The sequence below is a fragment of the Idiotropiscis lumnitzeri genome, chromosome 6 (genome assembly GCF_059441095.1).
Source record: "Idiotropiscis lumnitzeri isolate Australia: NSW breed Sydney's pygmy pipehorse chromosome 6, RoL_Ilum_1.0, whole genome shotgun sequence".
Classification (NCBI taxonomy): Eukaryota; Metazoa; Chordata; class Actinopteri; order Syngnathiformes; family Syngnathidae; genus Idiotropiscis; species Idiotropiscis lumnitzeri.
In genome coordinates, this window is record NC_142396.1 from 7785979 (window position 1) to 7813751 (window position 27773).

The 27773-nt window shown below is 41.2% G+C and overlaps 4 protein-coding genes across 7 annotated transcripts; 2 read left to right on the forward strand and 2 right to left on the reverse strand.

Moving 5' to 3' along the window:
- Positions 1 to 722: 722 nt before the first annotated feature.
- Positions 723 to 10700, forward strand: clpxb (caseinolytic mitochondrial matrix peptidase chaperone subunit Xb). Of its 4 annotated transcripts, none has more exons than XM_088298187.1 (16): positions 723 to 1076; positions 1142 to 1183; positions 1639 to 1718; positions 3113 to 3273; positions 3372 to 3486; positions 4010 to 4164; positions 4238 to 4397; positions 4721 to 4762; positions 5794 to 5970; positions 6084 to 6248; positions 6641 to 6729; positions 7647 to 7811; positions 7884 to 8183; positions 8265 to 8357; positions 9140 to 9246; positions 9445 to 10700. In XM_088298187.1, exons 3-16 carry the CDS (start codon positions 1664 to 1666, stop codon positions 9533 to 9535), a joined length of 1875 nt encoding a protein of 624 aa, XP_088154313.1. In that variant the 5' UTR covers positions 723 to 1076; positions 1142 to 1183; positions 1639 to 1663; the 3' UTR covers positions 9536 to 10700. The 4 variants fall into 4 exon arrangements, with proteins under 4 accessions (XP_088154313.1, XP_088154314.1, XP_088154316.1 ...); XM_088298188.1 differs by having other exon boundaries at positions 1145 to 1183; XM_088298189.1 differs by having other exon boundaries at positions 729 to 885.
- Positions 10701 to 11421: 721 nt separating this feature from the next.
- On the forward strand, positions 11422 to 15670 carry LOC148335020 (uncharacterized). The gene is made up of 6 exons (XM_088298192.1): positions 11422 to 11505; positions 12830 to 12971; positions 13220 to 13786; positions 14159 to 14317; positions 15009 to 15110; positions 15207 to 15670. The coding sequence occupies exons 2-6, from the start codon at positions 12849 to 12851 to the stop codon at positions 15339 to 15341; spliced, it is 1086 nt and encodes a 361-aa protein (XP_088154318.1). The 5' UTR covers positions 11422 to 11505; positions 12830 to 12848; the 3' UTR covers positions 15342 to 15670.
- Positions 15655 to 21842, reverse strand: LOC148335021 (protein regulator of cytokinesis 1-like). Its single transcript, XM_088298191.1, has 14 exons — positions 21647 to 21842; positions 20989 to 21121; positions 20777 to 20899; positions 20430 to 20663; positions 20181 to 20351; positions 19947 to 20096; positions 19707 to 19854; positions 18970 to 19106; positions 18796 to 18891; positions 18305 to 18451; positions 18120 to 18230; positions 17929 to 18033; positions 17687 to 17845; positions 15655 to 16104 (listed from the first exon to the last, which is right to left on the reverse strand). Exons 1-14 carry the CDS (start codon positions 21655 to 21657, stop codon positions 16033 to 16035), a joined length of 1797 nt encoding a protein of 598 aa, XP_088154317.1. The 5' UTR covers positions 21658 to 21842; the 3' UTR covers positions 15655 to 16032.
- Positions 21843 to 22440: 598 nt separating this feature from the next.
- Positions 22441 to 26200, reverse strand: spi1a (Spi-1 proto-oncogene a). Its single transcript, XM_088298789.1, has 5 exons — positions 26083 to 26200; positions 25585 to 25678; positions 25351 to 25520; positions 23369 to 23534; positions 22441 to 22994 (listed from the first exon to the last, which is right to left on the reverse strand). The coding sequence occupies exons 1-5, from the start codon at positions 26104 to 26106 to the stop codon at positions 22684 to 22686; spliced, it is 765 nt and encodes a 254-aa protein (XP_088154915.1). The 5' UTR covers positions 26107 to 26200; the 3' UTR covers positions 22441 to 22683.
- Between the last annotated feature and the right edge of the window lie 1573 nt (positions 26201 to 27773).

Consider the following 27773-nt stretch of genomic DNA (forward strand, 5'->3'; position numbering starts at 1 on the left):
AAATATGCTCTTGATCAGCATATTGCAATGCTTCCCAACGTTGCCAAATTGGCCCAAATCCTCCTTTGCTTGTTGTGGTGGAGACTGACTGGATAATAGGAATTCTCTGGAACACTGTTTCTTACGCATCAATTGAATATGAAGCTTGTTAAACATTGTAGAAAAAAATTAATCTCATTTATGAAAGATATAGTTTGAATAATTCCATGTTCCACCTAAATTCTTCAACTAAATTGGGGAGGTGAGAGAAAGTAAAAATATACAGCTGAGATAAGAAGTTTGCACGTCCTCTTCGAACTGGGGCTATAACTCTGCTTTGGTAAATGGGAGCGGTCATCCAACAGCCATCATTTAAATTTGCTTCTGATTAACACCAAATCATGTTCAGAATATAATCTAGGAATGCCATGTGTTACCAGCGCCCTCTAGCTGTCGCATATGTGTAATGCTTATCATGTTTTTGGTAACGAGAAGATGAAGTGAGAGCAAGTTTGAGAGTTTGCCAACCCCTACTTTTTTTTAATAATTCAAAATGAACGCAAACCATAGTACATTGACATGATAGCGGTGTAAATGAATATGAATACCGCGGTCTACTTTAAAGTTCCGAACGAGGTCATACAATTTGACTGTTATCGAGACCGGGCGGGGAATGCTTATATTTGCAATCACATGAATGACACATCCTCGGACCAGTGACGGGGCTTCTTCCGGTGTCGTCAATTTCGACGTTGTCTCCCTCTAGCGTCAAGGCAACAAAACCACTACATAAACAAAACAAATCTCGTCAAATTTGGCTTCTCTCGAAGAAGAGCACCTCCTCCTTTACTATTGAGCAAGCGCTGCAGATCTCAAACAGAGTGGATACGCAAGTCTCCATGTCTTGTATGTTACTACACAGTGAAATCTCTCCTACGCGTAAGCAAGGAGGCGAACTTGCTAAGTTAGCTATCTCGCTAGCCAGTCGCAGTCGGGGCAACCGACCTACTTCATAACCTCACTTACATCACACTTGGGAAGCAGTGGCTCCAGCAAGCCGACGCTTTCCATTCCACGCGAGCGGCAGTGCGATATTAGTATGTCATCTTAGGTGGACCTGTCATATTGAACTATTGAGAATTGAAGCACTTTCTTTTTCAAGCAGGGGGAGCTGTCAAGACTGCAGCTGATTTCGTCATTCCTCGTGAGTAGAAATAGAAATGGCTTTTAGTGCTGCTGCATTTGTTAAACTTAGTTTGCCAAATAAACCATTTTTTAAAGCTGTTTCTCTGACACATTTACTTTCCAAGTCGTTTGATGACGGACAAATATTGTGTGACGCTCGACCGGGCCTTATGCTAATTATCTGCTCACATCACCTAGCCTAGCTAAAAAAATATAAATCTATATTTTTTTTAACTCTTTAATCTAGATGTGGGTATACGGTGATATTTAAGAAAAATACTCAAGTCAGTTAGTGTATTCCAGGTTGTTGAAGTAACAAACTGCAGAAGTTGCAGTCTTTATTAGCCAGTGACCTGTTGTGCTAATGCTAACCGTGACGCTGTAGTTATGAAATCGTTTAGCTTTGCACGCCATCGGCTCCGATCAGCGCAGACTGTTCGTTTAACCACTTTGTGCCTTCAAATGTGCTTTCAGGATTTTTGACAAAAAAAGAGGAGTTATGTCCTGTCCATGTAGTTCGGCTGCAAGGTTGTTCCTAAATACAGCTCATCGAGGTAAGGAATGTTGAAGCTGCATGACATTGTTGTTTTGCTAAGTTGTAGCCTGAAACGAGGTCTCAAGCTAAGAACCCAGATGGCAGTTTGTTTTGACATGTCAAGCGGCCAAAACCGCAATGCATTTTTTTTTTTAAAGTCACGCGTTTGACACGCAAACAAATTGTAATGAAATGTCACAAGGTTATTTTATTTATCTTTTGGAGAAAGGTGCACATTATGACTTTGACGACGTGTACCCCATAACGCGATGGCCAGGCATTCGTTACGGCACCGTCATAGTCTAATTCAGTGTTACCCGACCATTGGGCCAAGGCCAGAGGTTGGTTGAGTAGCCGAAAATTGTACTCTAGTAAGAGTATTTCTAGTCAGACTCAAGTCAAAGTATAATGTAGTCCTCCATATATTTACTAGCGTAAGTCTTCACCACCTGGCGAGTAACTTTTTTTTTTTTTTTTTCAAATAAACCTGAATGTTTGTTAGACAAGGATTTAATATAAGAATGTGAAATTTGAGATAGTGCCCAACAAGATGATTTTAACTGCATACTATCGCTGTTATCAGGCAGTGTCCTCGCATTTCCAAAACCTATTTAAAAAAAAACAACAAAATGTTGGCATGTTTGTTGAGCCGTTAAAATTGAGTCGTCAACAAGAGCATGGCATTTTCTACACTTGAGATAGGTCATTAATATATAAAAACAACAGACCCACCTGTTGACTGACCATTTGTTGCTGTTAGGGGAAAAATGACATTGAACAAATTCCTACCCAACACTAGTGTCACACAACAACATAAATTAAGTCAAATTCATCCACAAGCGACCTGGGCCCTCACCTTTAGCGCCGTCCTCAGGTTTTCAATGGGGTTTCGGTCTGGGGACTGGTTCCATTTCTACAGTTTTTATTTGTGAGAGTATGCTTCTATTATACAAATATAATTTATTTTAAGGCTTATAACACATTTCTAACCAGCTGTGCCAATAATTATGCTAGGCACTGTGTATTTTTATCTCCAGGGCTGTGCTTACTGTACATTTGCAGGTTGCTTTTTTCCTCCGTTGAATGTGCACCACCGAACCAGGGCTGTGACTAGAGTGTGTCACTTGCATCATTTGTCCTAATAATCGCCTCATTATATTACATAATTGCACCTACACTTGGCCATAATTTTTTTCATGGCTAGTTTTGAATAGGAGTCAAAGCAAATAGATAGCAAACTTTCAGCCAGATGTGACAAGCAGGCCTGGAATTTGAGTTTATGTGACAAAATTCACTAAAGCTATAATAATAAAGCTATAATAACAGATGTTCCTGTCTTCGACCAACAGTGACAAAATGTCACAATTTTTTGCACTTTTTGAGTGAAAGGGTCTGTTGCTGTCTCCCCTCTAGGATTGTCCTGCTCCCGGTTGCAGTTTTATTCTCTGAGTCGTCATGGTTCAAGGGACGCTCATTTACTGCCCCACGTGCGGGTGAGATCATTTTCCGAGACTGCCGTCTGCTTTGCCTCCAAGGATGGCACTACAAAGGACACCGGGAGCGATGGTGGAAAGGTAATTTTTGGAACATATATTGTTTGTTATGGTCGTCTGCTTTGTACATGGTTGGAGGTGGTGGTTATGTGAAGTAATACGATATTGCGTTCACACAGAAAAGCATCAGTGAGGCGAAGAGGGCCTCGGGTTCCGGAGGATCCGGCAAGGGAGGAAGTCAGCTCCGTTGCCCCAAATGTGGAGACCCCTGTACACATGTGGAAACCTTTGTTTGTGAGTAAACATGACCGTTTAAATTGGCTAGTATGAAGGACGCGCTTAGTAAAAGATGCTTCAATTAAACTTGGAAAACTGGATTGTGTACTTGCAGTATATTTCCAATGCTGTAATTGTGTAACTTTTATGCAAGTGACTTGAACTTTGATAAATGGCACAGACCTTTTTTTTCTGCATTCCAGACTTACGGGTAGGATAAATATATCCCGCCAATACCCGAGGCCTGGCCTCAAAGCGTTCCAGTTGAGAATATGTCTGACAACCTCACTAACCTCAAGCGTGCCTTTTAGAATTTTACATACATTATAGTCCTGTGCTAAAATGAAACGCACTGTTAAACGTGTTGTTACACAAATTACTGAAGATGTCAATCAAAGCGTTGTAGCTCCTGAGTTTTTTATAGAAAATCCATCCTATTGAATTATTTACAGAATATGTTTTTTTTCTTCTTTTAACTTTTAAAACATTTGCTATTTTCAGTTTTTGTCAAATGTTCTGTATGTCTGGTTGTCTCTTGAAGCATCAACACGATTCGTCAAATGTGAAAAATGCCACCACTTTTTTGTGGTTTTGTCCGAGACGGACTCCAAGAAGGGACTAAACAAAGAGCCCGAGTCTGCTGCGGAGGCTGTCAAACTGGCTTTTGCACAGAAACCTCCCCCTCCCCCCAAGAAGGTGACAAAAATGAATGAAATGAGTTCCATTCCACCCACACGCTAATTGATTATCCCTCAACCCCGCTACCCAGATATACGCTTACCTCGACAAGTATGTCGTGGGCCAGTCCTATGCCAAGAAGGTGCTGGCCGTGGCTGTGTACAATCACTACAAGCGCATCTACAACAACATCCCTGCGGGCAGCCGTCAGCAGGTGGAGGTGGAAAAACAACCCTCTCTGACACCTCGGGGTCAGTACTGTCTTTTTTCCTATGTTATGTTTCCTTTGCCAGCTGGATATTTACGGAACTAAAGGCTTACTGTATTTGAAATTGAAGAGGTAGATTTAAAGTGAATTAGTTGCATTGCAGAACGGGCGGAGTCAAGTGCCGCCTCCTTGTAAAAGCAAAGAAATAACGGTGGTTGCGTAATATAACATCCGTTGTCGGCTGTATAATTTGGCATTTGTTCAATAATTATGTCACACAGTAAGAACTGCTTTGTAGGCACCGTGTTGCTACCGTGTAGTGGTAATGATAATATTGATGTGAGCAATTTGATCCTCTCCCTGTAGAACTAGAGATGAGAAGACGAGAGGATGAATACAGATTCACAAGTAAGTGATCGGGCCGTCATTGTTATTTCTGCGCAACACATAGCTTTCATTTGCTTGGTCTTTTAGTGACATATATTGTACAAATGCCAAAATCTTACAGACCTGATTTTTTTATCTGCATCTTTCCAATAACAGATTGATAGAACTGGAAATGAAAAAAAAAAATGTATTTAATGCTTTGTGAACTATTCCTTCTGGGGGAAAATAAAATAGAACAAAAACAATATATATATCATTCTTCTGTGGGGATATTTACATCTTAGCGTAGCAGGGAGCAACGCGACTGTTACTCAAACTTTAAAATACTCTCTTAAGAAGAGTAAACAAAGCACGTGATAACGATTAGGATAAAATTTGAAAGTTTCACATTTCCTCACAATAAATCCTAGTGTACAAAGAGCATTTCACAGACATGCAGTATTTCCTTAGTAGTGGCTGGGAAATGTAATTTACTCAGCAAAAGGTACCCGTGATTTATTAGAGGTAAGGGGTTTATTCGAGGTGAGGCATTAATCATTTTGAATAGATGGAAAAAAAAATTCCCAACTCATTGAATACACAATTTCATGTAAATAATTTTCAGTTGTACATAAAAGTGAGCAAAAACGTAGCACTCTATTTCTAACAGTGTTAAAATGATATGCCAGCTGGTATGTGCTTTATGGCTTGACCTCCCTTTTAAGATAAAATGTAAAAACTGTGCCAGTTACTCAGCAGACAATAAGATAAAGTATCCCACTGACCTACATTTGAATCTGTACTTTGCTATTTACAATCCTGCCCTGCTCATTTTACACATCCACGCTGGCACTGATTCTGCCGTGTGTATTTTTACTCTTAGTCTAGTTTATAGCACGGCTCACATTGAACGAATGAAGAAATGACCCGTTTCAGCGTTACTATTTTGGAATACACCTTGTGGCCCCGTTGGAAAGCTCCGCGCTTGTTTTTGTCATTTGTGAAATGTCTTCTCAGAAATGGAATCCATCAGTCATTGAACGTAACCAGCACATTTTGTTTTGCGGTTGCAGAGCTGCTTCAGATTGCAGGGATCAGCCCCCATGGCAACGCTTTAGGAGCCTCCATGCAGCAGCAGAGCAGCCAGCAGGCGCCCCAAGAGAGAAGGGGCGGGGAGGTCCTGGACTCCACACATGCCGACATTAAATTGGAGAAGAGCAACATCATACTTCTTGGTCCAACTGGCTCAGGTAGCGTCGTCTCACAACGGCGTTTCACAGATTGCCGACTGCAAAGCGGAAAAGCCTTCGAAATAGAAATTCAAATCTTCATCCTATGAATGTGCCGGTTGTTATTTTCACAGGGAAAACGTTGTTGGCGCAGACGCTGGCTCGCTGCCTGGATGTTCCCTTTGCGATATGCGACTGCACCACTCTCACTCAAGCCGGTTACGTGGGAGAAGACATCGAGTCGGTTATTGCCAAACTGCTGCAAGATGCCAACTACTCTGTGGAGAAAGCGCAACAAGGTGGTTGGGCTGGGGTGGGAGGCTTGCGCTGCACATTTCAATACCATCTGCCCACAACGTGATGCGTTTCAACTCATCTGGACTTGTAAAAGCCTCTGTGCTGTAAATTCATAGATGTCTTCCTAAAACATTATACATGTTTGAATATAATTCTTGGAAAGTTGCAAAGCCTAGGAAATCAGTAGTACCTAATTGTGGACTGTTCTGTGGCGTGTCAAATTTAAAAGACATTATTTTATTGCTTTACAAGGTGTAGATAATCGTGATTTATACCCTGGTCTTGTAAACTTAAAAAGCAATTCTGGGTTATTACGGAAAAATAAAATATTCATGAAGGGAGTTTTGCCTTGAGAAAGTTACTGGTTGACCAACTTGGATGTCTGTATGTGCAGGTATTGTGTTTCTGGACGAGGTGGACAAGATCGGCAGCGTGCCTGGCATCCATCAACTGAGGGATGTGGGAGGAGAGGGAGTACAGCAGGTCAGAAATTAAAGTGCAGCTCTGGAAGAATAGTTCATTGTATGGCTGTATGCGCGTGTGTGGTTGAATCTGATTGCGATCCTTCCACCCCCAGTATTACAACTGTAATTTAGTATGCTGTTACCATATTTGCCAGACTATAAGCCACAGCAAATCTTTTTTGGGGTTTAAAAAAAAAAAGGACATACAAGCCGCACCAAACTACAAGTCGCAGTTTTCTGTTGAAATAAAATTAGTTGTTTACTGCATGTACAGAATGATTTGGTACTGTGAATGCACATAAACAGATTGTTAAAACAGTGCCTTTTAACACGACAACAACTTTGCTAATTAAAACAGAACCGACCCAAGAGGAAAAAAAAATTGAGATTTATTTTGCATATTTTTTTTTAACTATAGAGTGTCCCTACCGGTGAAAGAAAAATCCACAGAAAAGTTGCACCGTTGTATTAGCCGCGTGGTTCAAAATCTAGGAAAAAAGTCGCGGGTTACAGTCCGGAAAATACAGTACTTTATTCCAAGGTCCTCTTCTAACAAATACGAGCAATCATCTGTTTTGGAATAAACTATTCAATTTGTTATTTTTAAATGTTGTGGTTTTATGGGTTAGTATTATGCAAAAATAAATGCAAATAACTCCTGAATTAATATGAAAGTCAGTTTATCTACTTGGAATTGCTAAATAATTTTGACTTTCAGTCCTTTTAAGCATTGGCTGTGACAAGTTCACGAAAAGTAAACAAGTGTGGCGTAAACATAGGTCACTAAGTCACAGGTCAGATTGCAACAGTATTGCAAACAAATCTGTGGATTCATCACGTTAACTTTGTGTTTCATGGAACCATATGCAAACACGAAGTAACACTTTTTTCCTGTTAGCTGACTTTGCGTTTTTTTTTTCTTCTTCTTTCTGTCAGGGGTTACTAAAACTCTTAGAGGGTACAATTGTCAACGTTCCTGAGAAAAACTCCCGGAAGCTGAGAGGTGAGACGGTGCAGGTGGACACAACCAACATCCTATTTGTTGCCTCCGGTGCTTTCAATGGACTTGACAGAATTATAAGCAGAAGAAAGAACGAGAAGGTAATGCTTCTATCGCTGGCCACTCACATGTGATCTGTGTGCTTTTGCTTTAATCGTTGTCATTCCTTGCAGTATTTAGGCTTCGGAACCCCATCCAATCTGGGCAAAGGTCGCCGTGCGGCAGCTGCAGCGGACCTGGCCAACACTAGCGGCGAGACGGACACGGTGGCCGAGATCGAGGAGAAGGACAGGCTGCTGAAGCACGTGGAGGCCAGAGATTTGATTGAATTTGGAATGATCCCGGAGTTCGTGGGCCGTCTTCCCGTGGTGGTTCCGCTCCACAGCTTGGATGAGGAAACACTCGTCCGTATCTTGACGGAGCCACGCAATGCTGTGGTGCCTCAGTATCAAGCGCTGTTCAGCATGGATAAAGTAAGAAAGAAGCAGCTTTGTCATCATTGTGTTTTGTTTTTTTTTTCAAGCGTAAAAAGAGCAAAATGTGTTTGATTCCAGTGTGAACTCAATGTGACCCAAGATGCCTTGAAGGCCATCGCTCGCATGGCTCTGGAGAGAAAAACTGGAGCCCGTGGGCTCAGATCAATTATGGTGTGTATTTCTGCTTTTTTTCATGACATAGTTTCTGACTTGTTTGGTAGTAAGCAGTTCAAGTTTATTGTTTTGTGTAGCAGTCGGGCATGGGCCTAGTGGAAAAAAAAGCAGTTTCCCCACCTTCTCTGAAGGGACGTTTATTTTTGTGTGGTGAATCTTTTTGACATAATTGAGGCGTATGTGACATGTGGGTTGGGCTGAAAGTTTTGTGGGGCCACTCTGCGTTGCAATAAAGTTGTTGCAGTGAGCCATGAGAAAAGCATATCTACTGTAGAAAGCAGAATTTCTAAAATGGATTATGTTACTAGTGATGGGAAAATGAAGCTTCAAATTTGCTTGATGAAACCGTTGTATTTTTTGAGTCCTCTAGATGGCACTGTTGGTTTAAATAAAGCGTTTTAAAAATGGCAAGTCAGTGTGCTTTCAGACCAATGTTGATCAGAGAGTGCCATCTACAGGAGTCCAATAATACTACAACTGGTTCATGAAGCACATTTGAAGCTTCATTTACCCGTCACTACATGTTACACACCTAGAAGGTGGAGCTCAATGGTTTGTCTTCTGTAAAGCTGAAGTAACTAATGGAGGCTGATCACCCCTAGTGGACAAAAACAATACCTGCACCTCACGTGCACGTTTTGTTGTTTAAATAATGCTTAATCTGTTTTTCTTTAATTAGCTGATGGGATAATCTGTCGCATGATCAGTACTTAAAAAAAAAATAAAACTGCGCATATTGTATTTCCCAGCTGACCCAAAAATGTGTTTATCTGCCACAGGAAAAGCTTCTCCTGGAGCCAATGTTTGAGGTGCCGCACTCTGACATCATGGGTGTCGAGTTGAACAAAGAGGTCGTCCAAGGGAAGACGCAGCCCAGATATATCAGGTCAGCGTCGCTTTCTGAAGTGTGAATGTGTTCACCACAAGTCTTGCGACAGTCATATCAAAGTGGTTGCCATGCAACTATAGCAGCAAACTGTATTTTCTTATCTTTTTCAGTTTCAAACTGGAGACAGATTTGACTGTGCGTTAAATGTTGCTGCTTTTGTCATGAACCTAAACGGGCTGGCCACATGTGTTGCAGGGCTCCAGCCAAGGAGCAGGCAGAAGAGGACTACGATTCTGGCATCGAGGAGGAGAACTGGCCTAGACAGGCGGACGCGGCGAACAATTGAACCATGTCATCCATTTCACATGATGACAACTCGCTACCGCCCTTTGTGATACCAACTCGAGGTTTTCTTCAAAACCACACAAACACAATATGGACATTTTATTAGGGATAATGAAGGCGGTTGCGACCCAGGATGTCATCGTCAACAAGTAGTGTAACAACCTCGGGTCCTGCGTGTGTGCAAGCGTGCGTGTGTGTCTGTGTGTGTGTGTGCGCGCCCGCACACGTGTTTGTGTCTAGCAGTGTACTCGCAGGTTGGACCTTTATACAATTATTTCAATCTCTGGTGATTGTTAACATTTTATCTATATAAAGATAATACATTTTTTATTCATGAGAGAGCATTTGTAGCAAGGTAATTTCGTTTCCTTCTCTTGTGACTGACATCCCTCGTACAAGGGAAGCAAAACAAATCGATGGCACCCAAAAAAGTGAGACGCATGCAAGGAGGGCGGCCCATGTCAAGTCATGCCTTCTATTAGCACGGCATGAGCGTGTCAATATTTTGATGACATCCTCTTGATGGTTGTCCACACTTTCAGTACTCTGGCAGTAATGTGGAAAATTGATTTTGATGACCTTACAAAAGAGAACAAGTAGTGAAGCAAAAGTAACACAGGCCGCTCAACAATCAACAAATACGTGAGAAGTGATGAAGAGCTTTTAAGCAACCACAATGGTTATTAGTTCATGTTTGGTGTTCAGCCCACTTTTTAGGAAATATACTGTATATATACTTACATGTGTTCAGACTCAGAGGGCTGTTTAGCAAACAGGCTTTAAGTCAGTGAAATTGAAATTTTTATGTGTTTATTTCTATTGACGTCACCCGGGTTCTCCATCACACAACTCATCTTGCAAAAAAAGTTGTAAAGGACATCCCCAAAAAGGACTTATTAGTTATTTTTTTATGTCTCTCGCTCACCTTTTAGTGACGTCACATCCTGTTGTTATCGAGTGGTCTTTCATTAAAATGCTCTTCAAGTGAACCACACTTGCTTGTATTCCGAAAATGTGCTATGACATTAAACTAGACCTGATCTCCCTGCTTTCAAGTTTCCTTTTCTTTCGAAAACATCTTCTCTTTAATGTCTGTTACAGAACACCACCGCATACAGTGTAATTGTTCAAAATTTAAATAAAATGTATATCTGTATAGAGTTTAACCAGTACTGTCTGTCTGTTGTGTGCATTTGATACCTGGGCTGGACCTTGAGTGAGGACTTGATCATCTTAATGCCACCGTTATTATGTCACAATTACAGAAAGATAGAAACTAATATATATTGACAAGAAATAAAATGGAAGCCAAGGGAAATACTGTAAGGAAATGTGTAGAGATATTAAATATTCGAATTTATGGTATAAAATGTCGGTCAGTGCTTTTATTTGTGGTTAGGCCAGCCTAAATGTTCAGGCTGTGACGGTTCACCTCATGAGTGTGGCAGACTAGATCGTGTTCCATTTGTGTCTTGGCACTTTATGTAATCTGCTAATCTGTGGAAAGTGATGTCCTTGTATTTTTTCTTCCTCAAGTGAAACCTTAATCCACTCTCACGTGTGCGTTAAAACAACAGAAGTACCATTTAAAAATGGCGTTTAATATGCTCAATAGAAGTATGTGCACCTCTATTGGGCATATGAAATGTCTTCGATGAACAGTCATGTTAGAAGTAGAAAGTATATAAATCTTACTGTGCACAAATAGATATTAAGTATAAGCATCTTTTTATTTAACATAAGCATTTGGAATTATTCCACAAACTAAAAATACATTTGTTTTCATCAACCTTTCTGTATGCGGTCACAAATGTGCAATATTATTGGAGAACAAGATCTGAGCTGATGCGACTTAATGAGCTTTAAGCCACGTGATCACGCCTGTGTTCGCCATTCATTCCGCACACACGCACATAGACTCACACACATGCTCAATCATCTTCAGCTCGAGAGGCCAAACACCTGATGCAGGTAAGTGCTAGAGGAAGAAACATGATCCAAAATCAAGTTTAAAAAAAACTACTTTGAAAACCTAATGTGAAACCCTTATACTGTCTTAAAACCCAAGTTTGAAACCCTAACCCTTGTTTGAAAGCCTAGAAATTAGGGTTACTTTAGGCTGAGTTGGAGGGTTATGGTTAGGGGTTGGTTGGGTTTAGGGTTAGATTGTGGGTTAGGGGTAGAGTTTAGCGTTCGGGTGAGGATTAGTTTTTAGGAATGATGTGAGTTGAAGCATTGAGGCTTTCCATGCAATTGGATTGACCTCAAAGGTCGTTAAAGCCCTCTGGCACCACCAAGTGGACATAAAGTATATCGACACGCAAGGAAGCGGTTTAATTGTGCAAAGTTTTGATTAGATTGTACTCATTATGACATGAAATTGACATGGAAAGAGTGGAAGAAAATGCAGCAATTGAGTTTTTATTCTTGTGGATAAAAACATGTACTCACAAAAAGTTTTACCTCGTTTATTTTTATTCAAAATATTTTTTTTTTCACCTGCGGCTCTGTCTGTTTTTTTTCTTTCATATCCATCCATCCATACCTGTCTGGTAGGGAGAATAAAGGTCGGGTTAACAGCAGTAAAACGTTTACTGAACACCTTGTCCGCGACAATATAGAATGGCTGGGAATTTTGGAGGACCATGTCAACCAAAGCATTAACCACATCGCTCCATGTAATAATTAGAAATATTAAAAATGGATTCAAACTTCTGTTGGAAAAACAAACACCGATTATTACAGAGTAGCTCCTTGTGAGAATCGAACCCGCATCTCTGTGGATGCCATACAAAGGGTTTCTAACTAGGGATAAGTTTCCAACTAGGGTTAGGGTTTCCAATTAGGGCTAGGGTTTCCAAATAGGGTTAGGGTTAGGGTTAGGGTTAGGGTTAGGGGTTAGGGGTTAGGGTTTAGGGTTTAGGGTTTAAGGGTTAGGGTTAGGGTTAGAGTTAGGGTTAGGGGTTAGGGTTAGGGTTAGGGTTAGGGTAGGGTTAGGGGAAATAAGTGTTAGGGTTAGGGTTAGGATTAGGGGTTAGGGTTAGGGTTGGGTTAGGGTTAGGGTTAGGGTTGGGTTAGGGTTAGGGTTAGGGGTTAGGGTTTAGGGTTTAGGGTTAGGGTTAGGGGTTAGGGGTTAGGGTTTAGGGTTAGGGGTTAGGGTTAGGGTTAGAGGAAATAAGTGTTAGGGTTAGGGTTAGGGTTAGGAGAGGAATTGTTTCAAATTGTGTTTCAGGTTTTGCAGGAAGTTTTCAAACTCTGATTTCGGTTCCATGTTTGTGATTTCCCTCCAACGCAGCACGTTTTTTTTGGAGACGATGAGCAGTCTGGACGATGTCCCTTTTGGAACACCACTGGGGTCACTGGGGCAGGATGTGTACTTGATGACACCACCTGACATCACGGTGCCCGACTGTCCTCGGATAATGCAGGAAACTCAGGTGGCATTTCACTCCCATACACACTTGTACCAGTTTTTTAGGTGCACCTTTGCTATTCAAACATGAACAGCCAAAATGTGAGAATTCTTGACACTTCCCTTTCCATGCTACAAAACCGGGGTGGGCAATTCAGAAATTCAGGGGATTCAGAGAGAAGTATGAAGACTGAGGACTAGTATAAGTCTTAAAATTCTACGCCCCGTTTTACGTCATGGTAAATTTGTTGTTTAAACATTCTCCGTGTACAGTACGGCTTCAATCTGGAGAAGCTGATATCAGCAGGCCAGCAGCCTGCCTACCAAGCTCCATCCTGTCCTCCGTACTGGCTGATGTTCAGCAGCCCTCATGAGTGGTGCAGGGCCCCTCACAGACCCAGTGACCCTTGGACCTCCTCCAAGCCACGGCGCCGCAGTCACAGCTTGAACTCCGCCGACGGCCGGTCGCACCATCGCATGCTCGGCTTCCACAGATCCGACTCGGATGAAGAAGACGGCTACTGCGAGGACAACGAAGGCTCGTCCCCTGAAGACAGTCCTCAGGGGCCCACTACGGGTCGAGAGCGGCCCCGCAGCGCCGCACTCTCCAGGGTCAAAGACATGCACCTCGGTTTTCCCGCTCGGTGCCACAGGGTGGAGTTGTCACCGAAGAGCCACAGAGGTGCCGCGACGTCTCCTGAGTGCAGCGGCACCAAGAAAAGGCAGCGTGCACAGAGTGCTGTGGGCAGATTGCATCCCCAAAACAATCCCGCAGAAGGAAGGCTGCAGATGCAACGACCCTCCTCCGCTGGCCCTGTCATCAAAAACCGCAGGCAAAAAGTGAGTTTTTTAATTTTTTTTTTTAAAGAACTTTATTTGAAAGTTTTTCCATCAACAAACAGACAAGCACAGAAACAGGAAAAAAAATGTGTTTGTGAGGTGGCTAACATTTTCGTAGAAATGTTATAGTCACAATTCAAAAGGTTTATGAGGTGGTATGAGGTGCTAAAAAGGGAAACTTTATCTTTCTTGAGCAGTACCGAATTTATTGCCCGGGTCATGGTTTGAGGCAATTTCTTTTCTAAAAAGATTGTTAAAGTCGCTCTTACCTAACAAATTGTGGCAAACATAGAAGTGGACTCCACATAGTCGTGGTTTGGCGCCACGTGTGCACGTACCTACTTGCTCATCTTTCATGTGGATGCTCATCAGGCTTTCCAGACGGGAGGCTTCCTTGACTCAGCCACAGAGCTGCTGTCCGCTCTCAGCCGAGAAGAGAGGGAGCTGCTGGAGGCCGTCACTGACAAAGGATACCCGTTGCGTACCGCTATCTTGGCTCTGCAGAAAACTGGATACAACAGTCCAGACAAGGTACAATCTGTTTCACCATTTTTTATTCCAAATGTGATGTATTGTTTAATTCAGTGTTTACAAAAGGCAGTTAGTAGCTTTGTAAAGGTTGCCTATAAAGAGAGAGTTCTTGTATTGGATCTCAGTAACAGCAGTATTCTAATTAAACGAGAGCTAATGAAATAACGAACACTAAAATATTTTCTATTTTGTTAACAAAAGAAAATAAAAAAGTTTAAAAAAAAAACAACACAAACGACAGTACAAGATGAAAAAGATTAACTACAATTTAAAAAATGTTCCGTTATTTACCGTGGAAGTGCATCACGACTAAATCATGCTTTGCCACTAACTTCACTGCATACCTTAATGGCCGAAATGTAAAGTTAATACTTTTTTTGTGCTTGAAAATTACCCTCTGTTATGAAGAAGAACAAATAATAAAGGATGAAGTATTGTTAAAAAAAAAAAAAAAAGTCTAGAATTACCAACCTTGCTGCCGTGAGTGAAACGCAGCATACCTCTTTTTGTTTTTTTTTTAATATACTTTGCCGATTGTTTATCACAATGTTTTTCTGACAAATATCGAAATTGGCCCAAACAAAAAAAAATCCATATGGCTGGGGCCCTACTTTTATAATAAATATTTTTTTTTTATTTTGTCTACTCCATTCATTGCACTGAATTGAATACAAACCATTAATTTTGACAGCTCATAAAATACCTGGCAGCTTGCAATCATCTGTGTGAGATGGGCTACGACGAAGCGCAAGTGGAAGAGGCCTTGGAGATGTTCCACAACTGTGAGAGCAAGGTGCCTTCCCTTCTTGTTGATCCTTTCATTGAATACAAAACACGAATGAGCACACGGTCACAGCTTTTTGACGCCAAGTTGCAATTCCCATTTCAGGCCGCAGAGTTTCTGCGCCTCTTGACTCAGTTCAACGAGATGGGCTTCCAGCAAAGCGCCATCAAGGAAGTGCTGCTTGTTCATGAAAATCATCGCGAAAGGGCTCTTGAAGAACTGATGACGCGCTTGACTTGAGCAGAACATGTCGAGCAAAAAGTGTCAAACTCAAGGTTTGATCCAGCGAACCACATCATAAAATGTGGCCTACTAGAGCAATCAAAATGTTTGAATTTGTCATCACATTTAGTAACGTTGACATTTTTCGGGTAACCAAATCCCTTTTTTAATGACAATGAAGTGATTTCCAGTGCAATTTTACTGTAATTCATGTTTTAGTCATAAGTATGATGTGACCTGTGATAAAAGTGAGTTTGACGCCTTTGACCTGAGACTACAAATCCGTTTTGAAGTATCTTATAGAGAAAAAAACAAGACATTGCAATAAAAGTTAAGATTACATGAAAGTTTTGGTCAAACGTTTATTTACAGACGGATTTGAAAAGCATTGCGTTTCAGAACAAAGTAGCTCTCATTCCAGTTAGATAAAACAATTTACACAAGTGGTTCGTGCAATAAAAAAGTGGAGAAATGACAGAAAAAGGAAACGCGTTCAGAATGCTTAAAAAAAAAAAAGACAAAAATGAACAATCAAACATTTACCTGCCGCAAAGAGGCAGAAGACCACCCCGGACAAAAAAAGATAAGCCTGAGTAAAAACTGGATCATCAAAACGCTCACACATTTGTAAAGCATTTGAACATTTTTTAAAGGAAAAATTTGCATTTGAAAAGCTTTCCACACAAACAGCAGCGCTGGAAGACTTTGGTCACTGTTGACTGACGGTGGAGTTGAGCAGTCCAGACTTCACATTCGATTTCGAAGCCTTTGACAGGTCCCTCTGAGACAAAAGAGCAAAATTCATCCAGTTTGAACGAGGCGTTTGTTATGTGTTAAGTGTTATTCTGACAATTTTGTAGTACAGTGAACCCCCGCTACTTTGCGGTTCACCTTTCGCGGGTTCAGTGCTTCGCGGGTCTAAAAAATATTCAGGGGCATTGTAGTTTCGCCGAGCGGCACGATGGGGCGCTGGAGCGGTTAGACGGCCGGCGTGCGCCGAAGAAGAGCGTGGGCGAACAGGAGAGTGGACGAAGAAGAGCACGTTCAAGATCGGGGGCGACGTTTCGCGCGGTTCGGACCGTACCAGAGCTCCGGAGGAGGCCGGCCGGCGCGCATGACAGTTACGCCGAATAGGAGCACTTTCCGCCCGGGGCACGAGCGGGGCGAAATGAAACCGAGTTCAACCGAACGGAGACGCGCTTCGGGGAGCAGGTCCGGCGTGCGTGACAATTAAGCCGAAGAGGAGCATCTCTTCCGCCCAGGCACGAGCGGAGCGCGAGGCTGTCAGTTATGAATGAATAAATAAATAAATGAAGAATGCCACCTTTCATTTCACTGTCATAATCCGTGCCTGTCATGCCGCGTGTGTTTTTGTTTTTTCAGCTGTGTGGGCGTTCCTCCAGCGATCGTCTCGCGCCATGCCGTCTGCTGCCGCGAGACGCGCCCACCAGCCCCGCACCGGATTCCCATTCATTCACTGATTACACTCACTATATAATCCACCTACACTGACTACCTGGCGTCGGTTTGTTATCCTACTTGCTCATGCTCCCGTACTTCGATCGTTATCTTGTTCAAGTGTTTCCTGTTGTCGCGTTTTTCTTTCATTTCGTTATCAGCTACAGCTCGGCTCGTTTTCTGTTCTCTTTTTCTGTCGATGATTGGTCTCCTCTTATCCTCCCGTGGTAAGCAATCTTCGTTAGTCATTCCTTGCCTTTTGCAAGCGTTTTTCGTTCTATAGTTATTCCCTTTTCCTGGTGCGAGTGTTCCGCCAGCGCTTTACGTTCTTTCCGCCGATAGATTGGTATTATATATATTATAGCCGATAGACCCTCATAGTCCTAGATGGTAATTGGATACTGACTATATTGTGATTATAATAAATATCTTTGTATCACCACCTTTTTCCCCCGTGTCTGCGTTTGGAGAGTCCTGCTCAATCCTCCAGCTTTGCTGGAGGATCATAACATTCACAGGGCACACCGGACGGCGTACCAGCAGGTAAAAGTCGAAGTAATTAAATAAATACAAAAAGAAGTAATTGAATAAATACAAAAATAATGGCTGGGGAATTTTAATAATAATAATAATAATAATTTGTTTTTTTTGTTATAACATTAATTTCACTCTCTCTCTCTCTACCCGTATATATATATTTTTTTAAGCATTTTTGAAGGTACGCCGCTACTTTGCGGATTTTCAGTTTTCGCGGGTGGTCGCGGTCCGCGATAACCGGGGGTTCACTGTACTTCGTATCTAAGCTTGAAGCAAATGGCATCTAGTTCATTATTCAGGGTTCCAGCATTGCCGCCATAAAACAGGCCTAGGTTCTATTCAGAACCAACGTGCTAAACTGCATTTACCGCAAATTCCGAATAGGAGCCTGCAACAGCGTTAAAGGTGCGATCTTGAGTATCCTGAGACCGGAGTGCGCCACACGGAGTGTTTCGGTTAAGGTTTTCCTTGTTGCGCTCAAGTGCACAGGTGGTCTTTGCATGTCCGAGGGTTCGCAGGCCAAGACCCTACAAGTGAAGTTGAAATGACATGTACAGGAAAAACAGCAGAGAATTTGTGTCCCATAAGAGCAAAGTGCGATGAACTGTACCTTACTGGCAGACAGAGGCGGCCTCTGGATGGATGCTTGGCACATAGTGCCCCCAAAGCCTGAAGTGAGGAAGCTGTTGGGCGTCGCGATGGTTGACATTCCCATCTGCAGAAAACACGAGAACATCACTTTTTTTTTTTCTTTCATTCTACCAGAACCACTCATGCCAGAATTAGTTGAAACCAAATGACCTTTCGTTGTTTGCTTGGTGTGAGGGTTCCAGCGATGCGTCTTTTGGATGGTGTCCTCACAGCAGTTCCGTACAACATGTCTTCCTGCATCTGTTTGCTCTTTTTCAGTTGCTAATAAAAAAAAAAAAACATCAATGCATGTCGATGTAGATAAGAGAAAATGTTTGGTGGAAGCGGTCACATACCCGCTCCATTTTCTCTTTCTCCTTCTCAATGTGGTGCTGCTCCCACTGCTGCTGCACATAATCCAGAAACTTCTGCCCGTTGACATAGAACTCTTTGCCTTGCTCATGCTCCCAAGAATCAATTTGGGCCTTTAGAGACTTTTCAAGCTGGTGAGATGACAAATAAAAAAATAAAAAAATCCAGCAAAATGGTGAAACTGCTCGCAACAAAAAAATTTTCTACTCTTAAAGTATTTTTTATCAACGGCTGTGGATGATGACATTTTTATATATATATACTTCTCAATTTATATATATATATATATATATATATATAAATATAAATTGAGAGGCAACCACATTTGAGATCTTTCTGCCTTCTAAGGGTGGAAAATGTATTGTCCCTTTTGTACACATTTCGGTCTGCACTGGTTTAACTTTTGCACGAGTGGATTCAGTTGTGTTACTTTTACCCAAGCACCTGGAACACACTTGCCACTTTTACACAGTACCTTGGGCAAACTTTTCTGCAGGTCACTTCGCTTCTTCTCCTCCTTCAGAAGGTTCCCACCTCTGTTGTTAAACCTTGACGTGTCGTTAGCTTTCCTCTAAGATGAGAAACACCGCCAACATAAACATCACCGAAAAGATGTTGACAGTACTTCCAATTATGCCCAAGTACTCACGTCCAGTTCCAAATACAAAGCCCAGTTCTCTTGCCACTTTGTGACGCCTTCAAAAAGTTCTTTATGGTCCGCAATGTAGCTCTTCAAATTCTTGACTTCTGCCTCGTGCAGGTTGAGCAGCTCTTCGGTGAAGTCGTCTGCATACACAAACACGCACTGACAACTTGTCCACTTACTTGACACTTTATTCGGCACACAATGAAATGAAACCTCGTCTCTCTCTTTTGATCGACACCGCCATTTCACAATACATTGATTTGAAGCTATCCTTTAAAATGCACTGTGTCACACTAGGGGCGTCTATATATGTCAGTGAAAAACCCACTGTATTTGGAAAATAGAACATTAACAAGGTTTATTCATTTAATTTTTTTTCAAGTTCGGCGGGCCGGATCAAAACATTTAACGGGTTGCATGATGTGGCCCCCCCGCTGTAGTTTGCCCACGCCTGCTCTAGCACATCAGAACTCACTGGCGCAGTTCATGGATAAAGAGGCCACGTTCTTACAGTTAGCTCAAGCAAGAAACTCTCAATGTGATCGACTTGACATACGAGAAGCGCAACATTGCCTGATGAATAGTTGTCTTGTCCGTCTAATAGAATAATTTTAGTGATTCGGCACAATCTTTTGACACCAAGGGACGATGTGACATCGAGACTGACCGACAACCTTTGTATTTCCGGAAGGTGCCAAGTTAAGGAGGCGTAAGAAGTCACCAAAAGTAAATCTAGTCACCGTCATGATAAGGAAGAAAAGCCTGGCGCTGTTCTTGGCTGTAGAAGCACATTTCCCAGTAAAGTGAGATCTCAGCTCTGATTGCCTCGATGACACTTTTTATACTCTGGAGTTTCAGCAGTTCAAGACGCTGGACCTCAGCCTGGAGCTGCAGTCAATGAATACAAGCATGAACACATATAACAACACTGTTGCAGCGTGTGACATCCCCCCCCCCCTCTGGTGATTAACATTTCTTACTGCCTCAATGTTGCTCTTCTTGGACTTGATCATGTGCTCGGCCAAGTTCTCTCTCTCCTCCGGAGGGATCTGCAGCCTTTCCCATAGTTCCTGAGTCGTAGTGCGGAGTGCTGCACACAGCACCTCATTCTCTGCTTTGCGCTCTTGCAACTGGTAAGGGGTCACAGTCGCCGGTCTTACGACATCACACATGACAGGGCATTATCAAGGTCGAATGAAACACAGCCAAGTCACCTGGCTGAGGAGTTGTTTAAGCGCGTCGATGTTGTCAGTAGAGAGACAGAAGCCCTCCTCATCCTCGTACATCACATCCTTTTCAAAACGTGTCTCGGCCTGACGCTCCAGATCATCCATGCATTTGATTATCTCGTTCTTTACACTCATAAATTGTTCATGACGGTGCTCCTGAAAACAAAAACATGTTTTATTTTAAACAAAAGCGAGAAAATCACTCAGTGAAGAAGAAAGAAAAAACAGTGACACCTTTTCCTTGGTGAGGGCATCAACATGTGCACGGTAGTCATCTAGTTGCTTCAGGGATGGCACTGACTCGCGGTTAATGCTGAAGGGGGTGGTGCACATGATGTCACAAAGTTCACAGTCTTTGACAACAAGACTCTTGAGGTCGTCCATTCTCTGCTTCTTGTGCTCCTTCATCAACTCTAGATGAGTGCGGCTGTTCTTCTCTACCTGCAACATGGCGCAGCCGTCCTCTTCCTTCACAAAAAAAAAAAAAAAAGTTATCCGAATTATTTTCTTTGCCAAATATTAGAAGCATAAAATCCATATCATTATCATCAATCTTCGAGGCTGCATTTCCAAATCTGTACCTCAAAGGGGGGCATCTGAAGTTCAGTGCACAGTAGATGAAGTTCTTGGCGATGGGATTCAATGTTTTTTATGACTCGCTTTTTGAGCTCCTCTTCTTCGACTATCATTGAATCCAGCATAACCTGCAGTGCACGAGAAAATTCAGACATACCAGACAGTCAGCCAGCAACTATCGAGAGAAAACGTTAAGGATTTATTGCAGTTATCTTACTTTGATGTGCGCGTGAACTACACCAGTTCTCTGTAGGCGCTGATCCTCTGAAATCCCCATTTCTTCCCAGATATCCCGTAATTTCATCAGAGCTCTGTTGAGGTAGGCAACAGACTCCGCAGCATGGACTTCACTGCGAAACAAGCAGGCAAACCAAGTGTGTCTCATTTAAGCGATACGTTTTTTTTAAATTCACCATTCAGTCTTAAAGTTTTATTTTAACTTGTTAACGTCTGTACGTGTCATTTAACACTTTGTTTTAAAATGTCATTTAACCTGCTCCATGTTGTGGGTTACTTTTTTGCCCCGTGAAGCACTCTGGATTTGTCTTCTGTTGGTGACAATGACGTGACATGCAGAACATTTAAATTCCACTAAATGACAGAAGGTACAACTGACGTGAATCGAAGTGTCGAATATGTGATTTGGCTCAATAAAGATAACAATTGACTGAACTAAAATACAGGGAAGCTAAAAATGACATGTTTACGCAATACTGACGACGCTGTAACTGTAAGAATTCTTCATTCAAACTTACGATAATAATGTGAGCAATAACTGAATAGGCGATATTAGCTCAAGGTTAGCCCGGTAGAAACGGTCGTCAAATGAAAAGGACCAACGAGCTACTTTTGTTAATTACTGACAAGATACCTACCTCACTCTCATGCTGACAACGTAGACTGTTCTTTAAAAAAATCAAATAACGTCTCCGCTTTGTAATTCCGTGTCGACTGCAGCACTTTCAATTAATGAAGCTACTGGCTACCGTCTCCTTTCGGTTCGAGATCCTGTGTCGACTCCAGTCGGAGTTTGAAATTCGTTGTGCATTGACGCCTGCACACTGATTGGCTCAGGGCGATGACGTCACTGGCAAAACCTTCCGCTCAACGTCACGTGTTACATGAACGGCGCATGTAATTATTGACATTTTTAATTCCTTTTTACAATAAATCCTCATTTACTAATACGAAGAAACAGACCATTTTATTTAATGGTTATTACAATTTATCTACTAATCGGATTTCCTAATATCATATAATTTTTTATTATTGACAATTGATTTTTTACTGAATACGTTACAATTTATCTACTAATCGGATTTCCTAATATCATATAATTTTTTATTATTGACAATTGATTTTTTACTGAATACGTGATATTGTTGTACTGTTTTTAAATTGACTCAATAAATTTCATTTGAAAAAAGAAATCGCAAATAAAAACGTAGACCAATACTTATTTAGTTATGTCATTCGTCACCAATGGTAGCTGTTATTTTAGTTATAAATTTGGATAGTGGTACAGGACTGACATTCTTTGAAAGTAGAAAACTATTTCTAATATAGTGTTGTTGTTTTTTTAGGGCGAATGCTGTAGAAAATGGAAGGATGTATAATAACTGCAATCCATTTTAAAGTCATGCTGGTTTCAGTGGCTTCTTCACTCAAACTTTATTTGCAAGCAAACCCAACCCACCATATCACCCCTCGATGAATGAATGTTAATAACTTTATTGATTGGGGCACCAAAAAGTATGTATTAACAATAGTAATTTTCCCCTGGCGTCAAACAATAGTAAAATGAAACAATTTGGGGAAATATTGTAAATATCTCTCAGGAAGCAAATAAATAGTAATGCAATTGCAACCACAAAATACCACGTTAATCGAATAAAACAAGCACCTTTCTTCATTAGTTAGAGTACTGTTGGGAATAGAAGTTCCTCAGAACTTCTTCACTGAACTGGTAAGTCAGCTTCTTTTTCACCTTTTGAATCTCACCAGTTTTACCATAGTTCCTCAGTGCACGAGCCATCTTTTGGTAGGTCATTTTTTTGCGATTTCCTTTTTGGACTCCCCAGTGACTGGCCAGGGCTTCTTTGTGTTTAGTGGAGAACTGGAAGATGCCCTTATCTTGGTCCACCCACCAGATGGAATCACTCATATCGCCGCTTCTCAGCAAGTCCAAGAGAAACTGGTACAAGCGGATTTTCCTTTTGGCATCTACATAGATTAATATGACACACATTTAGGTTTTCTTTCTTCTAACCTTTTTTGCTTACAGTGGAACTCAAGTCAAAATGTTATCTTTAGTATGTTCTAAGTGCTCCCACTAATCTAAACATGATATCCTGATTAATATTGCATTTTCCAGAATAAAAATGAAGAATAATCCAACAGGTTTCATCAATTCAAGGAGGCTATTTTATGCAACATCTCCCCCTGCTGGCGACTGAAATTGATGTCAGTCAAAGTGCCCAGAGGCTCGCTTTGCCAACATCACGTGACCAAACCCGTAAACAGGGGAGCTATTAACATTCTTGACTTGACTTCCACTTTAACAAGCCTATTCAAACATTGTTTAGAATGATCCTCACTTGTGTCTTTCTTGATGGAGGGCAGGTTGTGGTATTCAGATACATCCTCACCTTCTGATACCTCAAGAGGGGGGCTTACACCTCTTTGTTCCTCTTCTGAATAGTATTGGACAGACGAGACTGGACTTTGGTACTGATAGTACAGTGACGAGGTGTAATTTGGAATCTTCAAGACAAAACGTCAACATGTTGTGGGTTCATGCAAAAAAAATAAAAATAAATAAATAACATAGGCTGTTTGTGAGTTTGTTTAGTCATGCAAAAAGAGGATGTAAGTGAATGACATTTTATTTGGTCTTTTTCTTTCACCCAAATGTCAATTTGAAATAATTAACAATGTTTTGTATGTTCATTGGACGAGCTCAACATTCCTGGGAATTATTTGACTCAATAAGCAATCTCTGCGAGAAACTTTTTTTTTTTTTAATTGTAGCAAATCCTTCCTTTAGCGCTTTCATCTTCTAAAGATTTCATATTGTAAATGCCTCTGAGAGTTAAAATAGCTGCAATATGTTGATGCAGTGGTCTGTCATCAGCTACACTCACCCACACTGCGTGAATCATATCTTCGACTGAGCTTATGTTAAATTTTTTTTTTTTTTTTTTTATCATTCCCTATTTTGGTTTCGAACACCAGACAGTGCGATGGCCCGCTTGGACTCAGTGTTTTGATAATGGCCAGACAGATGTGGATTTTTTTTTTTTTTAGGCTGAGGGAGATTCTGCTATTTGGCAGAAACATAATCCAGATAATTAGAATTAGAAATCCCTTTATTGTCACCGACTAATCAGCCAATTAATTTGTAAAATAAATAATGTATAAAATAATAACATATTTTTTTAGGTCCCTTAACACTTAGCTTGAAACTAGGGCCCAACCGATTAACCGATGGGCTGATTTTACCCATTTTATGGCCCTTCAAATATCAACTAAAATAATCAGCCAAATTGCTGTTGTTTTTTAACAATTATGTACTCGCACCATTTTTCAAAAGTTGACCACGTGTAACACTGGTTTCATTATTTAATACATACAAATCTATACAATAAACTTGTATCCATAAATGTACATCCATCCATTATCCATTTTCCAAGCTACTTATCCCCTCGAGGGTCGCAGGGTGCTGGAGCCTATCCCAGCTATGTTTGGGCAGTAGGCGGGGACACCCTGAACTGGTTGCCAGCCAATCGCAGGGCACACAAAGACCGCCAACCATCCGAGCTCACAAGCAAACCGAGGGGCAATTCCGAGTGTCCAATCAACCTACCATGCATGTCTTTGGAATGTCGGAGGAAATCGGAGTACCCGGAGAAAACCCACGCAGGCACGGGGATAACATACAAACTTTTGCGTCATGCAATGCATTCTGGTAATCAAAGGGGAAAGTTATTTCTTTAACAATATATTTATTTCTGACCTCCACTATTCACGGGGAATAAGGACCAGGGAATAGCAAAAATCGGCATATAATTGATGGCCTTTGAAATGCATTAGGGGGGAATTTCTCATTTATTTATTTTTTTTAATTAATCGGACGATTTATCTGTAATCTTTTTTTTTTCTCTGACAAAAATCGGCATCAGCCTCAAAGAAATCCTCATTGTGCGGGCCCTTCTTACAACAATAGAGATATCAACTATAGGCAGCATATTTTGCAATATGTTTCTCTTTAGTATTTGTTTAACTTTACAACAGAGAGAAAAATCTGAAAAAGAAAAAAAAAAAAACTTTTTTATGACTATTTTTTGGGGGAGCGGAGTTGTGTTTAAATGCCAATATCTGTGTCTTATGTAGTAATATGTTCATGTATTAAAAAATATAATAAAATAAAAAATAAAAAAGTATTTTGCTGTCAAATTTGGCATCATTTCAAAAATTCCCCATGAAAATCTAAATCTCCAGCTCACATCCAAGCAGATCCTGGACCAGAAAAAAAGTAACAATGGCACATACCGTCTAATGACAATAAAAAAGGCCTCACTTGTGGTAGCACGGAGAGAGGTGGCTCCATGTGAAGATGACCGTCAGCGTCGTAGCGGTAAGGTTGAATTTGTGGCTGTCCCACACACTGAAGCTCTGTTAAATGACTCGACGGAAAGTGATTCAAGTCTGCAGGCTGGATATGCTCCGAGTGGTAGCTCCATCTGTAATCTGAGAGAGCCAGCGCACGTTTGGCTCGGCACCATGCAGTGAACATACCAAATCATCGCCTTACCTTCATAAACGTCCCCCACGTTAGTGAGGTAAGGATACAACTCGCCTGGCGCTCGATAACTCTCCGTCTCACTTTGTATGAGTTCCTCAGAGGCCTTTGGTGAGAGGAAGTATGCAATTGTGCAAAAAAAAATCGTCGGTAGATGAGTAGTTTTATCAGTGCAATAATGACCTAACATACAGAGTACGTCAACCAATTGACGTGTAAAATTTGTTACACACAGTAGTGTGGCTTGTATTGTAGAGAATAATGCAAAATTTTACATCCATTCCAAAGACTTGAAAATGTTACATAAAAAAAATATAATCCAAGTTAATTTGATCAAAGTTGTCTCTTTAAAGACAAAATAGAACAGAACCTTTAATTAATGTTATATTTTCTCAAATCTTATATGCCCCACAAAAAATAAGACCTACTAAATCCATATGTGCTACAACAGCAATTAAAAGGTGAAATAGCTGCGTGGACAGAAAATGACAAAAAAAAATGAACACTTACAGGTGGTATGACAAAGCCTTCCATTGTGTAATTTTTGAATTTTGAAGCAGATCATAAATGATAACTTTTGTCTTCTACTGCCTCAGTAACAATGAGACAAGCACATAGTGACTTGAGCAGACAAACAGGAACTGAGAGCGACCTCACATGCCCGCAGTCCCAACAGCCAATTGTCGAATTCAAATGTCCACCTCTACTTTTTACTTCCCCGACGGCTAATTTGGCAAAATATCTCAAGTATTTACACGTACGTCAAGTTAATCATTGAGTCATATTTAAGTCGATCAGACATTTCGTCGTCGTTCAATAGCAACAACGTGCTATTTGGCATGTATTATTTGTGTACAGGCAGGCAATGAAACCAAAAGAGAAGTTTGGAATTAGGCTGGTTCCTCTTTTAGTTTGGAATTATGCTTTTAGTTGAGGAAGTTTTGAACATGAGATTGAAACTCACTGAAAATGTTGGTATTATTTCCATTACATCGACACATACAGTGAAGGAACAAATCTCGACATTTGCTTTCATGTCTGAATCTGCGGCCATATTGAAATGTATCCGTTTAATTTGACTGTATTGTTTTTGTACGCATGATAACAAAAGTTCACGTGCGTTTTTAGCTCTGGAAAAAAAATCAGTTAGCTTTAACTTTGTCTCTTTAGTTTGGATCACTCTTTGGCTTCTCTGTTGGAGGTACATGCTCAGTCTGTTGAATCTACAAAATTCGACTCTTCGGAGCACGAGATTGGTTGAAAACCAACTCCAATCTTAAATATGGAAACTGGAACTGGTTGGTGGAAAGTGACGGCTTTCGGCACTGGAGCCTCAGCCGGTCACTGATTTTGCGGTATATGTCGAGTCGTCTCTTCCTCTCTGGAGTTTGTATGTTCTCCCCGTGCTTGTGCGAATTCCCTCCAAGTTGTCTGGCTTCCATTCATCATTTGAAAAACAAGCACAGACCTCAGCTTCCTCATGACCCTGAACGGAATAAGTCTATAGCTTATAGATGGATGGATGGACCTTGAAAAATGAAGGATTGCTCTATCCACGACATTATCCAAAATTACTCATCCACAGCCTGGAGCCTATCTCAATTTATTGGGGGGGGTAAAGCAGGGGGCAAGCTAGATTGATTGCCTGTCAATCTCACTGACGAGAAAACAAGGAACCTCCGGACAAAACACAAGCGGTTGGGGGATCTGATTGCTCAGCCAAAAGGACCAGGCTATCGAGAGCAGGTGGGAGCACAAGAAACAAGACATAACATGTAGGAAGACTAAATGTAATCTAAGCAACAAAAACAGATCGTGACAAATGACTACAATGCAAATTTTAAATACACATTTATCCGAATCCGTGAAGGACCTGACCAGGTTGTCCCAAAAAAAAAAGAAAAAAAGTCAATTATAGGCCTTGAGCACAAGAGTGTCATCAAGCGCAATTCTCAACCTCTGTGCCTTGGCCCATTAAAGTGTCATTATGATCCAATTTCCCCAAAGTGGTCCAGAAGTTCTCATGAGGTTATAGTGACGGGTCAATTAAACGGTCTTTGTGATTTTTCTTTTTTTAATATATAAAATACGCACCTTGGTTTTGGCTCAATAAAGGAAACACCGACCTAATCACTGTACTGTCGTCTGTTTTTGACAGTATGAACAGCTTGTTTTTGTCGCCATCTAATGGAGTTATGTGT

Bases quoted from the DNA above. Each gene is read 5' to 3' on its own strand.
- clpxb (XM_088298187.1), top strand. From the start codon at position 1,664: ATGTCCTGTCCATGTAGTTCGGCTGCAAGGTTGTTCCTAAATACAGCT. The intron at 6,249-6,640 runs GTGGTTGGGCTG...CTGTATGTGCAG, and splicing joins TGTGGAGAAAGCGCAACAAG to GTATTGTGTTTCTGGACGAG. The intron at 9,247-9,444 runs GTCAGCGTCGCT...CATGTGTTGCAG, and splicing joins ACGCAGCCCAGATATATCAG to GGCTCCAGCCAAGGAGCAGG.
- LOC148335020 (XM_088298192.1), top strand. From the start codon at position 12,849: ATGAGCAGTCTGGACGATGTCCCTTTTGGAACACCACTGGGGTCACTG. The intron at 12,972-13,219 runs GTGGCATTTCAC...CTCCGTGTACAG, and splicing joins GGATAATGCAGGAAACTCAG to TACGGCTTCAATCTGGAGAA. The intron at 13,787-14,158 runs GTGAGTTTTTTA...GATGCTCATCAG, and splicing joins TCAAAAACCGCAGGCAAAAA to GCTTTCCAGACGGGAGGCTT.
- LOC148335021 (XM_088298191.1), bottom strand. The intron at 19,107-19,706 runs GTGACTAGATTT...TTGTGTATGCAG, and splicing joins TTTTCTTCCTTATCATGACG to ACGACTTCACCGAAGAGCTG. The intron at 18,892-18,969 runs GTGAGTACTTGG...TTCTCATCTTAG, and splicing joins CTTTGTATTTGGAACTGGAC to AGGAAAGCTAACGACACGTC.
- spi1a (XM_088298789.1), bottom strand. From the start codon at position 26,106: ATGGAAGGCTTTGTCATACCACCT. The intron at 23,535-25,350 runs GTGAGGCCTTTT...TTTGTCTTGAAG, and splicing joins CTCTCTCCGTGCTACCACAA to ATTCCAAATTACACCTCGTC. The intron at 22,995-23,368 runs GTGAGGATCATT...TAATCTATGTAG, and splicing joins CTCCATCAAGAAAGACACAA to ATGCCAAAAGGAAAATCCGC.